Here is a 14,872-nt window from a genome sequence, read left to right on the forward strand (position 1 = left end):
TGGAGTGTAAATAATGAAACTGTAAAGTGATGGGGCAGTCACGAGGTAAATGTTTTTTGGGTTTTTTTTTTATCCCCAAAGAGAGACAGAAAGACTTAGAACTCACCCTACAGCAGAAACACTGATATGTTAACAAGGTACAGGAGACATAAAGGAAACGGGAAGCCACTCTGTGGCTGGACATCATTAACTCTTCTTCCCTATCCTGCCAAATTCAAACCATCTTGCAACTGTGCCTGGCTCCACAGCCTTCCTCTCACTGATCTTTGCAAGCAGCGTGCAAGAATCCTACCAGAGCAAGGTCTCACCCTGCATCCAGTGTGTTTCCCTTGGCATCATTTTGATAAGCCTTTCTCAGAGCTCAAGAGAACTCTTCCCCTCTCCTTCTGACATGAAAACCAGAAATGTTGGTTTTGATTAGGTGTTTCACTTACAACCTTTATTCAAGAAATATTTATCAGTTTTGTTCAGCGCAACATTTGGGGATTGTATAAAATCAAAACATTGCATACACACCCACTCCCTGTAAAGCCAGCCTTGATACAAGGACCATCTCTGAGACACAGTCCATTGTTTCTTGAACTGATCAAAGAATTTCCTTGTTTCCCATTTGATCCCGTGATGGGAACAGGGAATGACATGTTTCTGCAGCTATATACAGCTGCCCCGTGAAGAAATAAAACTTGTCATGTGTTTTCTTTGATCGAGTTCTGTTTTCGATCCTATTTCTCAAGTCACTCTCCTTCCTGCATTATTCAAGCAGATGAGCGCATGTGACTACAAACACGAAGTATTTCAGAGGAGGACGGGGCAGCCCTGTAGGAACTGAAGCACATAGGGGTAGTGGAATACATCTGGGGTGGTAGCGCTCTGTACCCTTGCAACTTATCTCTACATCTCTAACTCTATGCATTCAGATTCACTGTAACTAGTGGGCTTTTCAAGTAATTCTGCATAGCCCCCTAGAGTTGGCTGCATTTCCCCTTTATCTTGAGACGTGCACACACTGTGCCTGGAGCTCCAGTCAGGCAAATGTGACATGCCTATCCTTCCTTCCTTCTTCCGCCCCCACTGCAGTGTCCTGCCTCGTTGCTTCTCCTGTCCAGGAGTCACCTCTCTTCTCCTCACCCTGCTGTGCCAGCTCAAGCCACTGTCCCTTCCATCCCCATGTTAGTCTATGAAACATCCTTTTTCCATGGTAGAGTCATAGACCTTGAAGTCTATACCAGAGAATTTAGCTTTGTCGTAAATGCAGCCTTCGATTTTACTCATTCAACAAATTGTTCAACAAAGATTTATCAGGTATTATGTGCCTGGCATTCTGCTGGGCACTGAGGAAACAAAAATGAAGGTGAATTCCTCCAAAAGTAAAATCCATACCTACTTCACCCCCTTAAATTAAAAGCTCCCTGAAAGCCGGGGTATGACTTCCCTAGCAAGGTTTTGAGCATGTGAGTTAAAAATACCTGCAGATTAGAAGCGTTAGTCACCCACCCTCTGATTTTTACATAATCATAAAAGTAACCAAATCCAACTTTTTTATTTCAACTCACCCACACACACAAAATATATTATTTGTAACAGGGGTTAAAAGACACTTTGCCACATTATCTCATGAGCAGTCCAACCCTTCTGACAAGTTAGAGTTAGTTACAAGTAATGGCTGTTGTTGTTCAGTTGCTAAGTTGTGTACAACTCTTTTGTGACCCCATGGACTGTAGCCTGCCAGGCTCCTTTGTCCATGGGATTTACCAGGCAAGAATACTGGAGTGGGTTGCCATTTCCTTCTCCAAGGATCTTCCCAACCCAGAGATTGAATCCACATCTCCTCCACTGGCAGGCGAATTCTTTACCACTGAGCCTCCAGGGATAATAATGGTTAAAGCAAACTAATTCAGGTCACGAGACACAGATTTTTTCCCCCCATTATGTAGGTATTGGCTTAGTCAAAATGTTTATAAGAAGTTATGGAAAAACCCAAACAAACTTTTTGGCCACCTTAATATTTACTACTTAGTCTGTGGCCATGGAACATATATTGAAGCAAGTAGCCCTTTGGCTCTGAAAATGGCCAGGTGGGAGTCCTCCTGAAAAGTTGTCTTTTGTGTTTGTACACTTGCCAGGGAGGGTGGTTACTTTAATTTTAGTTAGAGCAACTCCACAACCTGAGTTCCTTCGGACAGCTCCGATTTCACATGTCCTAATATTTGGTTTTAAAAATATAGTGCAAGTAAGACATTTAGTTCAAACTTTGAAATTCCCCTCTAAAAATAAGCATCTACGACATCTAGTTACCAAGTGGTTGCTTTGGAATTTTCATTAATAAAATCAAATGATCTCCATGTTGACTGAGAATCCCGAAGAAGGCTCTGGTGTCTGACAAACATCAGAAATTCCTCGACTTCCAAGGCCTTCTTGTGGGAGGTAAAACTGCTCAGTGTGCCAACTACCAAGAGAGGAAAATCCCATGATGTGCAGTTCCCCTGTAACAGTTCACCAAGCGCAGTGAATTGTTACTGAGAGGTTGATGCACTCGACTGGCTTCTGTGGGCACCATCCTTAGAACCCTGAGAAGTTCCTCTTAACAGGCAGGAAAATTGGTTTCCGTTCAACATAACCTACAGAGAGAACCAAGCCAGAGCATCAGCCCAGAGCTAAAATATTGAAAAGAGGGGATAAGCCAAAAAGACAATGATAATATTCCTTTTTTTTTTTCCCATTTCATTCATATTTCCCATGCAGCTGCTGCCTTCCTTTGAGATTGGTGCTTGGACAGAAGATGACGTGGTAAGCTGCTTCTGTTAATGCCTCCTTCAACCTGTGCAGGGAGTTCATGACTAGGTCCGCAAGTTAAAAATGCAGGTAGAGGGGTCTGGGCCTTAGGAAAGTCTAAATAGGAGAAGTTGACAAATTCCATGTTTTTCTATTTTTAAGGCAGTAGTGATTTAAAGTAAGGCCTCGAGCAAAGCAAGTATCTCATCAAATCTTACAAGAGGATTCCACCTCCCTATTTGCTCTGAAAGGTATTCCAGAATGCAGTAATGAATCCCAGTTAAAGGGGCTTCCCAGGATACCAAAGGAACATACCAGGAAAAAAAGTGATCTTAAGTTTTCCCAGAAGATCAGGGTTGGACTTGATTTGGAAAGATTTGGTAAAGGCAGTGCCTTAGCCCTGTTCATTTTGCCATCTTTACTCTGACCTTCCCAAGAAGGAACAGACCTGAGTTCACAGATATTTCTCCACAGCTGGAGCCAGACAAGCCCCGTGTTTGGCAGAGGATGTGGAGAGACTGTTTAAATCCAAAGGAAATCCCTACACCCTACACTCTGAGTAGACACTCTGAGGATCAAGCCTCCTTAGCCTGTTGTATCTCTGCAGCTTGTTTCCTTGGTGAAAAACAGGGCTAAGAATTCTTGGTCAGAGACCTCAGGGGTTTATGTCTGTCCAGGTTCAACTTATAAGTTCAGGGTTTTGTTAAATGAAAAGTGGGGAAAAACCTTGTATGCCAACCTTAGCAGGCCCACACCCCAGGAAACAGACTTGGTACCCCAAGATTAACTTGTTACTAGAAACTCTTGGGAAGGTCTCTGGAAGGTTTACCAGACTCAGTCTGGTTTTGGGGCTGGGCACATCCCTTCCTGCCCTTGGTCTTCTGCTGAAGTGATGCTACTTTCAGATGAGCTCATCTCTGTGGCTTCCATGGGGAGAAGACGCTGGCACCCGCTGCCTCTACTTCCCGTTCCCTGAGCCCCCAGGAATTCTAAATTTCCTGCCAGCCCTGCTTAACGAGAGAGGACTTAGGATCTCCTCTGTTCACAGACCTGGATATAATGCCTTCATCCCCTGCTGCCAAGTTGGCCCGTCTCATTTGATAAGAAATGTTTTCAAAGGCACTGAACTCCAACAGCTATTTTTAGTCTTTGCTCTGAGGTCGAGTGGTTTTCAAACCATTTAAATAAAATTCCAGGGTCAAGGGCTCCCTAGAGAACTGGGTCTGGCCCCACCATTCTGTCTGCCTTTGCCTGGGTAGGGTGAGGGGCTACGCGTGCCAAATGAACCTCATTCTGTGTAGAAAGCTCCTTGCTTTAACGTGTCTTGGGCCACAAAGCTACTTCATGACCAGGCCTAGAACAGAGGATGCATATATTCCATTTTTGTGTCCACTGCCATGTGGTCCCTGTTTTTCTTATAATTCCTGGGTAAACCAGTGACCTTGAACACCCCAGTGGACCACTGGCACATGAATGGAAAAGGCATTATAAGTAAGAATCTTCTCAAAAGGATTTTTAAATGTGTTTCAAATAAGTAGTAAAACCAGTAGTCCTCCAAGGGCCCAAGATCCCCAAAGGGAGGGATATCTCCAGTTTGAAAACGTGAAGCTTTAAAACAATGAAGAGCAAGTCTTCAGTTTTCCCTTTGTGGCTGAGCAAGAATTAAACATATTTTACCCATTAAACAACTGTGTGTCTTACTGTTAAGTCTGGCCACTGACCATGAATGAATCTGCAAAACCGTGTGTGTCTTCTCTTCCACAGTATTTTTGGGTTCAGCAGCTCGTCAGAAAAGGCAAGTGGAATAACTTACCTTCTTAATTCATGGAGTTAACTTTGCTGGGGACGTGATTGAGTCTAATTTTATTCTGCCTTCTAATCGCTCCCTTCAGGTGACTCTTCAGCAGAGATGAGTGTGTATGCAAGCTTGTTTAAGGAAAACAACATTACAGGAAAGCGACTGCTGCTTCTCGAGGAAGAAGACTTGAAAGACATGGGCATCATCTCCAAGGGGCACATCATCCATTTAAAGGTACCTCAGAAAGGAAGGCTGTTCCGTCAGCAAATGTCTACTGAGCGCTTACTATGGAGCGGGTCATGTGTCGTGTTAGGGGCTGAGCTGATGCTCACAGCGCCGTACTTCATACTGTTGAGCATTAGCTGCTGCCCCCTGGGACCCCTACTTCCTCCACATAATCCCCACACGAAAGGGCTGGACTTTGGGTCCAGCAGAAGTCACCTGGATACACCTGCATAGCTCCCCGTGTCCTCAGGATGTCCTTGGTCTAGTGGAGAAGACAGGTATTGATCGTGCAAAAATGATTAACATGACAGCTTTAAGAAAGGCCACAAAGGAGAGGTGAGGCTGGGCTGAGGAATGGCTTCTGTGAAGGAGTTACGAAGGAATTGAGAGCTGAAGAACCAGGAGGTGTTGAGCAGGTGAAGGACACGGGGAGGAGGTGTTCTGGGAACAAGGCACCGCCTGTGGAGAGACCTCGGTGTGGGAGGAAGCGTCATGCACACTACGGCCGTGTGCGCAGGCAGAGCTGCCAGCCCCAGGCAGTAGTAGGAGGCGACTTCCTTCGAGGCCAGACTGGATATCCATTAGGGACCCCAGCAATGCCAGAGCATGCCTGTAGACTGAGTGAAGCTTGAACCACCACAGCATCTAAAGCCATGGGAATTGTGTGTTCAGTCTGCAATCTCGCAAATTTTGGCCAAACAGACACCACTATATGTATATTCTTATCCCTTATCTTCTCGGGAAATCCTAACACTTCCCCCAAAAACTTCAGTTTTGAACCCTTTCAAGGCTAAACCTCTGTTTTTGTTTTGCTTTTTTTTTTTTTTTTTGTAGTTTAACAACCAGATCTGGTTTTTTGTTTCTTTGTTATGTTTTGCTTTTTAGTTACTCAAACCAAACCACGCTTGCTTGCATCTGTGTGCACCTTGTTATTAATCAGAAGTGTGTTTCAAGAGAGATCTTATGAGGAAATCAAATTTGCTCTCCAGACCACCTCAACCCCAGTGTCAGTGGGTGGAGGGGTAGGCACGAGTTAGAAAGAAGAGAGATAGAATAAAGAAGGAAATGTTGAAAAAGCAACTTCTTATCCAAATCCACATAGTGACAAAGGCTCTACCAACATGCCAACAACCATTCCCTTTTCCTCAATTGGGGCTACTGATACCGGGCTTTCCAGGGAAATCTTCCCTGAGGTCCAAAGAGAACACATCCACTCCTACCCTATGGGCCCTGGATCCATATAAAGATATCCTTACAGCCCCTCAGCACCCTTTGGATGAGGGCTTAGCCTTAACCTATCATCTGCTCCCTCTGAGAAGATGGACAGGAAACCTCATACACACACATACACCTCAAATGCTGGTAAATAATTTAATCTCAACCTATGACTGTGGGCAAATCCATCCTGAAAAGCAACGCTGGCTTAGATGGCCCACAGTAGGAAATATTCTTTTCACTCATACAGAAAGAGGAGTTTCAGGGTTCAAAGAGAGAGATCTGGTCAATCTTGTCCTATTTAGCAGATGCCAAAAAGAAGCTCCCAACTCCCCTTTGCCTCTCTTGCAGCCACAGTGATTTCAATATTCCTAGACCCAGCCTAGGACAGTCTAAGTTTCTCTCCATGCTGGTTGGTATCATTAAAGCAAGCAATGTCCAGACTTACTAATTATTGTTCAACAAATACAGTGGATACCTGCTAATCAGAGTCCTGGGCCTGTGAATAAACAAAGACTCCTGCCCTTAAGAAATTTACATCCCAGAAAAGAGATAAAACATGTACATACAGCTTCTTTTAATTCGGAGTCTTGGCAGTTGGGAGTAGAGTGTCTGTCCTGAGTTTCAAAGGAAGGGTGTGACCAGCATCTGCGGGGACTGGAGACACCCTTCAAGCTCCTGGAAGAGTCTGCTTGTGCATAGAAAGACAGTCAGTCCCCAGAGGTGGGGGTCTCAAAAGTCAGGTTTGCAGACCCTCCACCTCTGCCAAAGCCAGGGCCATGTTAACAGTGGCTGTCCCAGGGGTGGGGAAGGGTTGGGGGTGCTCAGCCCACAGATGATACTCTCTTAATCTCAGCTGGGGTCCCAGGCACTTCTGACAAATAAGCTTATATGAGAGGGAAAGAATAAGGGGAAAGGATCATGGAAACAGACCTTTCCATGGGAGGTCTGGGAGCATCCTGCATATATTCTTTTTAAAAAAAGAAAAAAAAAAGATTATTTTCCATTACGGTTTATCTTAGGATATTGAATACAGTTCTCTGTGCTATACAGTCAGACCTTGTTGTTTATCCATTCTACGTACAATAGCTTACATCTGCTAACTCCAACCTCCCACCCAACCTCCACCCCCTTGGCAACCACCAGTCTGTTCCCTATGTCTGTGATTCTGCTTCTGTTTTCATAGAGAGGTTCATTGGTATCATATTTTAGATTCCATGTATATTGGGTTGACCAAAAATTTAGTTTGGTTAGCGAATACATTATTCAATAAAGTCTTGGTGAAAATGAAAAATGTCTTTTATTTTTACTTAAAACTGAATGAACTTTTTGGCCAAGCCAATGCAGAAAGGGATATATTGCCTATACTCTTGAGGCAATGAAGATAAAGAAAGGATCCTTCAAGTTGGGCCATTCGGGATGGGATACCACAAAGGGACCTCCAGCCTGGAGGAGCCCACCTACTCCTTGTCAGAGCGCTCTACACACACACACACACACACACACACACACACACACACACACCACCCCACGCCTCCGATCCTGAGGGTGAGAAAGTGCCCTCCATGCTCCGCTCTCCCACTGAGGCAGGCAGGGCATTTGGTAAACCTTCTAGGTGAGTGAGCCTCTCAGCCCACAGATTGTAGATCATAAAACTGGAAAGTGGACGGTCTGCCCACTACCCTTTCGCTATTTGATTGTCCTGTTCAGCATGTCTTGGCTCCCACCTCATTGAGCCTGGAAGCCTGTGTAGAAAGAATAAAGCCAAACATCCAATAAGTGCTGATTACATTGTCAGGTGTAAACGGCTTTCATTTCACTTTAAAAAATGCATCTCATTTTTCTCACATTGGTACTTTTTTTACTCTCTATGTGATATGTTTGGTTCACAGAAAAGCTGGATTATACCTGATGAGTATGAAAAAGAATCATAATTTAAATTGTCCTCCTTTAAGAGTTCTTTGTGCTCCATTGGGGGACAGAGCTTTGGACACAAATCCATAGAAAAGCCCACACAGGGCAGTAAACCCTTCAGTGATGTTTCAGCCCTAAAGGGAGCCTCTGGTGATATATTCGTGTTCTTTGTTGTTTTTCCCACAGTTACTTGGGGTGATGACTGCATTCTGTACCCTAGAATATTAACTTGTTACTACTGTACTCTACCAGTGTTTGAAGAAAGCTTTTACTTATTTTTCTACTCTGAGATTTAACATCTTTAAAATATCTTCCTGTTCCATTCAATAATTATAAAACTACCTATAATACTTTGAACAATCAGGTTTATTCTCAATAGATGTTGGATATTAACATCCCCAAGGCATTTTGTGGAATACATAAATAAAGAATGCCTTTATATGTGCACAATAATTTTAATCCTTTCTTGGCATTATCAGATCATTAATAATTTTTTTTTTTTTTTACAGTCAGCCATTGAGAAATTAACCCACGATTACCTAAACTTGTTTCACTTCCCACCACTGATTAAGGTAAGTACGGTTTTTCTTACTGAGAATATGCAACTTTTATTGACATACGCACCTGCCACATCCACACCTAAATTTGCCAACGTCGGGAACTACTGTTTGAAGTGAAATTTAATCATATCTGTCCAACAAAAGGCCCTTTGAGCAAAGCTTAGGATGTGCATATATTGAATACCCTTGTTCCCTGCAAGTTGAAATATTAACAATACAGTCATGATAAGAACAACACATGTCACCTTAGTAGCTTGGGGACATAAGGGCTAACATTGCAGGTGAGGCCTTCTGGCCTCCCACCTGGCTCTGCAGAACTTTGTCCAACATGGAAGCTGCTGAAGGAATTCACATGCTAAGCTCTGGATGACTACTTGCATTGAGGGGTAGGAGTTTTATTGTTTGAATAACATATTAGTATTAATATATTTAACATTCATGCGTGCTAAGTCACTTCAGTTGTATCTGATTCTTTGTGACCCCATGGACTGTATCCCACCAGGCTCCTCTGTTCTTGGGATTCTCCAGACAAGAATACTGGAGTAGGTTGCCATGCCCTCTTCCAGGGGATCTTCCCAACCCAGGGATCGAAACTGCATCTTTTTTTTTTTTTTTTTTTTTTGAAACTGCATCTCTTATGTCTCCTTCCTTAGTAGGCGGGTTCTTTACCACTAGCATCACCTGGGAAGCCACATATTTAACATATTATATTTTAAATATTGTCTAAAGGTATTGGCATAGTTTGTTATAAAATTAGTAGATACTTGCAGGAAGTACACAGAACTCTTCTCATTGACTAACCATTCCAGTTTTCCATCTCTGAGCCCTCAAATGTTCATTTTGTTCCTCTGCTTGCCCTCCATCTGCAGATACTCTAGGAACTGCATTCTTCTTTGGGAATAGGGTGTAAATATCTTGAGTGTTGTGAAACTTTCAAGGTGAAGGGACAAAGTACGTTTCTAGGCAAAAACTGCAAGATAGAAACAAGATGCATTATGAAAAATGTAAGATGCTGGCATTCAGTTTGTAGTACATGAGACAAATCATTTGACAAAGTTCTCAAAGGCTTAATATGTCGTTTCTCTTGCTTTAAGCAGTTGGAATGTGTGGCATAATCAAAAAAAAAAAAAAAATTAAACAGTAGATTAGAATGGAAAAAGAAGTGCTGGGAAATCATCTCCTTTACATGAGAAGTAAAAGTAAAAACACTATACGAAATAAACAGTGCTTGGTTTTCTGTTTCAGGGCTCAGTAGGTGAACCAGAAGAAAATGAAGAAAAAATAGTGAATCTTGAACTTGTTTTTGGTTTTCACTTGAAACCAGGGACTGGCCTACAGGTAAATCACATTTTAAATCCTTTGGATAAATTTCAGTCTAATTTACTCTTTTTCTCTCCTGGAACTCAGTGGTTTTATATACCCCCTACCAGCTGGTAACATGATTCTGAGTAAATTTATAGACTTTATAAAATAGAATTTAGTTGAAAGGCTGCCAACTGCCTCTGTAAGCCAATCTAGGAATCTTTCTCATCTAGCTGAAGAGTCCTGGGTGAGCCACCCAAACCCTCAAGGAAACTCATTGCAAACCATGGAGGATGAAGGGAGGGGGTTAAGATTGGGGGCACAGACAGTAGAGTAATTGTTTGTGCTTCCTGGTATCACAAAGAAATTGATTCCAGTTTCTTTGGGGTTTTGTTGTTGTTTAATTTTATTTTTTGGCCATGCCCCATGACATGTGAGGTCTTAGCTCCCTGACCGGGGTCAAACCCGGGGCCCCTACCTTTCAATCATGGAATCTTCACCACTGGACTGCCAGAAAGTCCTGCCAGTTTCTTTGTTTTTTAAGGGAAATCACTTTTATCATATTGAGAGTAGAACACCACCGAGAATGGAACTATAGGCAAAATGGAAACCTAAATTATCAGCTCTAAATGGGGTGGCAGGACTTTTGACCAATTCTCATTCACTTGGAGTGCTACTCGATGTTATTTTTAGAATCTGGGCAAATGGTGTGGGCTAGATGGCATGTGAATTGCAATCATAATAGGTTTCTATTACTTTGGATTACTATGAATAGCTATAATAGTGATCACGTCTACTAATAGGGACCACTCATTGTGTTCCAGGCATGCAGGACTCAGGTGTAGTGCTACTTCTCCTCGTTTTACAAATAAGGAGAGTAAGGATCTGAAAAGCTAAATAATTTGTCCGAGGGTTACATGGCTAGCAAGTAGCAGAAGAAGGATCTGAACGCAAGCCTCTCCGACCCCAGAACCAAGCTCTTAACTACTACACTATTGGTACCTTTCCTTTGATGCCACAAAGAGACCTTGTAAATACAACTCCTCACTACCTGAGCCTGTTGCTTTGGGAGAGCTGGTGGGGCTCAGCTGGCCCACTGGCCCTCACTAATTAAACCTTGCTTACCCCAGGCCATTCCTGGAACCAGCGCTTGGGAATGATAGGAAATTGTTGCAAGGGGTTAGTTTCACCTGGGGCTTCAAAAGATACTCTTTCTAGACTCCTGACAGAGTGTTTTACCTGCACCACTGCAGGTATATTGATGCTCTTGCTGAATGGAAATCTTAGGCTCCTTGTTTGGGCCACAGAACTTGGATGAGTGAAAGCTGCTCTGACTCCAGGTGTCTGGTGTAGGAACGCTTTTCTTCTTCCTCTGTGATCGGATCACTGTCTATTCATTCCTGTGGATAGAAACAGCTTAAAAAGGGGCATAGGAGAGTAAGCTCCTCTCCAGCAATAACCAAGGGCCCTTCCAATCCTGAGAGTCTGCCTGTGGATACCCCAGGTCCATCTGGTGATAAATAAGTTGCACATTGTAATTTGCCTTCTTTGGCATCTACAGCTCTATGGGACTTAATTTATGAGTATTCTGTGTTTAAACATTTTTATGGCTTGTAGGAGGTAAAAGAAGGGGCAAGAATTTTCTTGAAAAAGACTTGTCAAGAGTAGTTTCAGCCAATAAAATTATTTTCAATTCACAAAGAAATGACTTGTTAATACACACATAGTAAAAATCAGAAGCTATAAATAATATTGGAGACCAAATACAGTAGTCTGGTTTTGACCATGATAGTATAGACTTGTTGAGTCATTGCTTATCCACAAGGCCTCAGGTCACTGGAACTTTTGATTATTTGCTGATCCTTGGTCACCCATGCAGAATAATAATTTCATTCATCCACTCAGCAGAAATTTACCTAGGACCTACTGTGTGCCTGGCTCTCTGCTAGATGCTCAGAATGCAAAGTTTAAAAGTATAGCACTGCCTTGCAAGAAAGCCATAGTCTACGGGAAAAAATAGACAAGATCAATGAATGGTTTTAATACAGAATGATGCATTTTTACAATATCATGCACATCATTCAGTGAAAGCACAGTGGATGAGACTGAAAGGGGTGCAGAAAGGAGTCAAAGGAGGATCTTGACATCTTCATGGTAGAGTTTATGCTTGAACTAAAATTTGAAATCTATCAAGAACTGTTAGGTTAGGGAGAAGACATTGAAGGCAAAAGGGACAGCATGTACAAAAGTTCAGAAGCTAGGAGAATACAGGCAGCTCTTCTTTGGGCTAATTTCTATGAGAGCTCACAACTCAAACCTCGCTCTCTCTGGGGCAACTTAGCATAGTGTGGGTAGAATAGAATGGTGAGAGTTTAAGCCACAAGGGTGACTGGGGAACAGGAAAAGAACTGTCTCGTGTGCTAAGCTAAGGAGTTTGAAGAATGCTAAGCATGGCGTAGAGAATCTTCCCTGGTAGCTCAGTGGTAAAGAATCCTCCTGCAATGTAGGAGACGCAGGTTCAACCCTTGGGTCAGGAAAATCCCCTGGAGAAGTAAATGGCAACCCACTCCAGTAATTCTTGCTTGGGAAATCATCCATGGCGTCACAAAAGAGTCTGACATGACAGCGACTTAACAAAAGAGATTCTATTTATGTTTTAAATGATCCCTCAAAAGCACAGATGAGCTGGATGAATTAGAAAGCACTCAGGATAGAGTGAGAAAGGCCTGTGTGTAGCAGAGAGACAACCAGGTGAAAAGGGACAGGAGCTGAGGCTATGACAGTGCCAAGGAAGTGTGTGCATCCAAAGAACTGATCAGACTGGAGCTGAGGTCTGAGGGAGGAGCCAGGATGGTGCCCAGGTTTCTAGGGTGAGCAGCTGGCTAGATGACATTATAATGCAATAGATGAAAAGTGAAATATACAGTGCAAATGTAACACCAAGGCGCTAAAAGTATAAAGCAGTAACTGGAATGGGTGAGGTTAATTAAGAAAAGAAAAGCTTCCCCCTCCCTGCCGCCCCAGTTTTTGGCTGTACCTGTGGCTTGCAGGATCTTAGTTCCCCGACCAGGGGTTCAATCAGCAGTGAAAGCGTGGAGTCCTGACCTCCAGGGAATTTCCAGGAAAAGCTTTTTTGGAAGGGATGTTTTGAATATGAGCTCGAAGAGGCTCATGGTCCTTTGCAAATAACTTTCTGAATATAATGTTTAAAACTTAGGCTTAGAGAGTCCTTCTTTCTGAAGAGCTCAAGTTATTTCATCCTTGTCACCTCATTTACCCTCCTTGGCATTTCTGTGAGATGCATAGGCACATGGTATTGTCATTTTTGATTAGAGAAAGTGTGTTACCAGCTTAGGGTGAGGAGAGGATAGAGCTGAAACAAGAAATTACATCTTCATCATAACCTTTATATTAAACATGTACTTGCTCTCATTCCTGGCCCAAGATATTTAAGCCATCTGGAGACATTCACAAAATAATCCTCGAGTAAATTAGTGTCCAGATCTGAATTACCCAATTATGTGCTAGGCTATATCCTAACATTATGAAATATCTTCTCACAAATGTGCTTTAAATTGCTATTTCAATTCCCCACATGAAAACCTTGTTACATTGACCCTTCAAGGTGGAACCCAAGAGAAAAAGACATCCTCAAAATTCCAATTAACTGAGTTCCCATAAGCCCATCTTTATGGAAAAGGTGCAGCCTTTACCCCCATCTCCATGACTGGAATAAGTTAAATGAGAACATTGAGGCTTTGGAAGTTCTCTCCAAACAGTTAAAATGAAAGATGTGTTCTAAAGGCAGCTATTGGGAATAATGTATGACAATGACTTTATCATGAAAATAGTAGCTGTGTTTTCCCACTGCCTCTGAAAAGGACCACCAGCTAGCTACCACTTAAAATTGGTTTGTTGTGCAGTAACTGGCCTACTGAGAGGAAACAATGGAAATATGGCCTTATCCACCAATATACAAATATATGTAGGAAACAAAGGCTTTCCTTGTAAGACCTGTCAGTCTTTGCTGGTCAGAGCCCCTGACTGTGACCTCAGTCTTTGCTAGTCAGAGCCCCTGACTGTGACCCCACCTCTCGAGATGACCAGGCCCTCATCAGACTCCAGCACCGTAAGTGATTCAAGAATTTGTCCACCAATGAAACCAACATCCTTTTTCCTTTCCTTTTCTCCGACAGCCTGGCAGGGGAAATAATTGGACCAAAGGCTTTCCTGACAATTTAAATTAATAAGAAGTTGAGAATGAGTTTCACCCATTTACCCATTTCTACAGAGTAAAATTAATTATCAATTTAAATAACATTGTGCATTGAGGCAGCCTCGAAGTTGACAGTGGTATTGGCAGAAATTGGGTCTTTCTCAGCTCAGGTTTCCTGGGCGAGGTGCTTACAATGCTTATGATAATTATTATTATTTCATACCTCTCCCAGACACTGTGGCAAGTACTCTGCAAACATTTTTCTGGTGTAATCATTATAACTCACCCTCACAGGGAGCAGTATCCCTGTATTAGACCAGGAGGAAATGAAGGAGGGGAGAGGAAGAGCTCCTCCCCCAGAGCCCCTACCTAGTCAGGGGCAGGTCCAGCCCAAGGCCTCAGCCGCCATGTCATACTGCTTCTTTTTGAAAAGTATCATGCGTGCATGCATGCTAAGTCACTTTAGTCATGTCCAACTCTTTGGGACCCCCACCAGGGTCCTTTGTCCCTGGAATTCTCCAGGCAAGAATACTGGAGTGGGGTGCCATGCCTTCCTCCAGGGGATCTTCCCGACTAAGGGATTGAACCCAGGTCTCCTGCAGCTCCTGCACTGCAGGCAGATTCTTTACCACTGAGCCACCAGGAAAGCCCTTGAAAAGTATCAGATTCAGTCCCCAAAATAGGTGCATTGGCAGTAAAAAGGCAAACATTTTTTTGGTCATTTGATACTAAACCACCAGTACTTTTGTTTCATGTGGAAGGTGCCTTGTGTTTGTAACCTAAGGCCTTTGACTTGCTACAGAAGGAAAGCAGCTTACAGAATCTCAGGCAGCTTCATCCACTCCCCAGGGTGGCAACCACCCTTTTTAT

General features: G+C 43.0%; 1 protein-coding gene across 2 annotated transcripts in view; it reads left to right on the forward strand.

The window, feature by feature from the left end:
• MAP3K20 (mitogen-activated protein kinase kinase kinase 20) overlaps positions 1-14,872 on the forward strand; it is a 171,424-nt gene that overhangs the window by 132,407 nt on the left and 24,145 nt on the right. For both annotated transcript variants that reach the window (XM_070358513.1, XM_005887560.2), the window contains exons 12-16: positions 2,743-2,787; positions 4,537-4,567; positions 4,665-4,804; positions 8,434-8,496; positions 9,730-9,822. In XM_070358513.1, the coding sequence (XP_070214614.1) occupies positions 2,743-2,787; positions 4,537-4,567; positions 4,665-4,804; positions 8,434-8,496; positions 9,730-9,822 (372 nt within the window). The remainder of the gene's footprint in view (positions 1-2,742; positions 2,788-4,536; positions 4,568-4,664; positions 4,805-8,433; positions 8,497-9,729; positions 9,823-14,872) is intronic.

The sequence above is a fragment of the Bos mutus genome, chromosome 2, assembly GCF_027580195.1.
Source record: "Bos mutus isolate GX-2022 chromosome 2, NWIPB_WYAK_1.1, whole genome shotgun sequence".
In the NCBI taxonomy this organism is placed as follows: Eukaryota; Metazoa; Chordata; class Mammalia; order Artiodactyla; family Bovidae; genus Bos; species Bos mutus.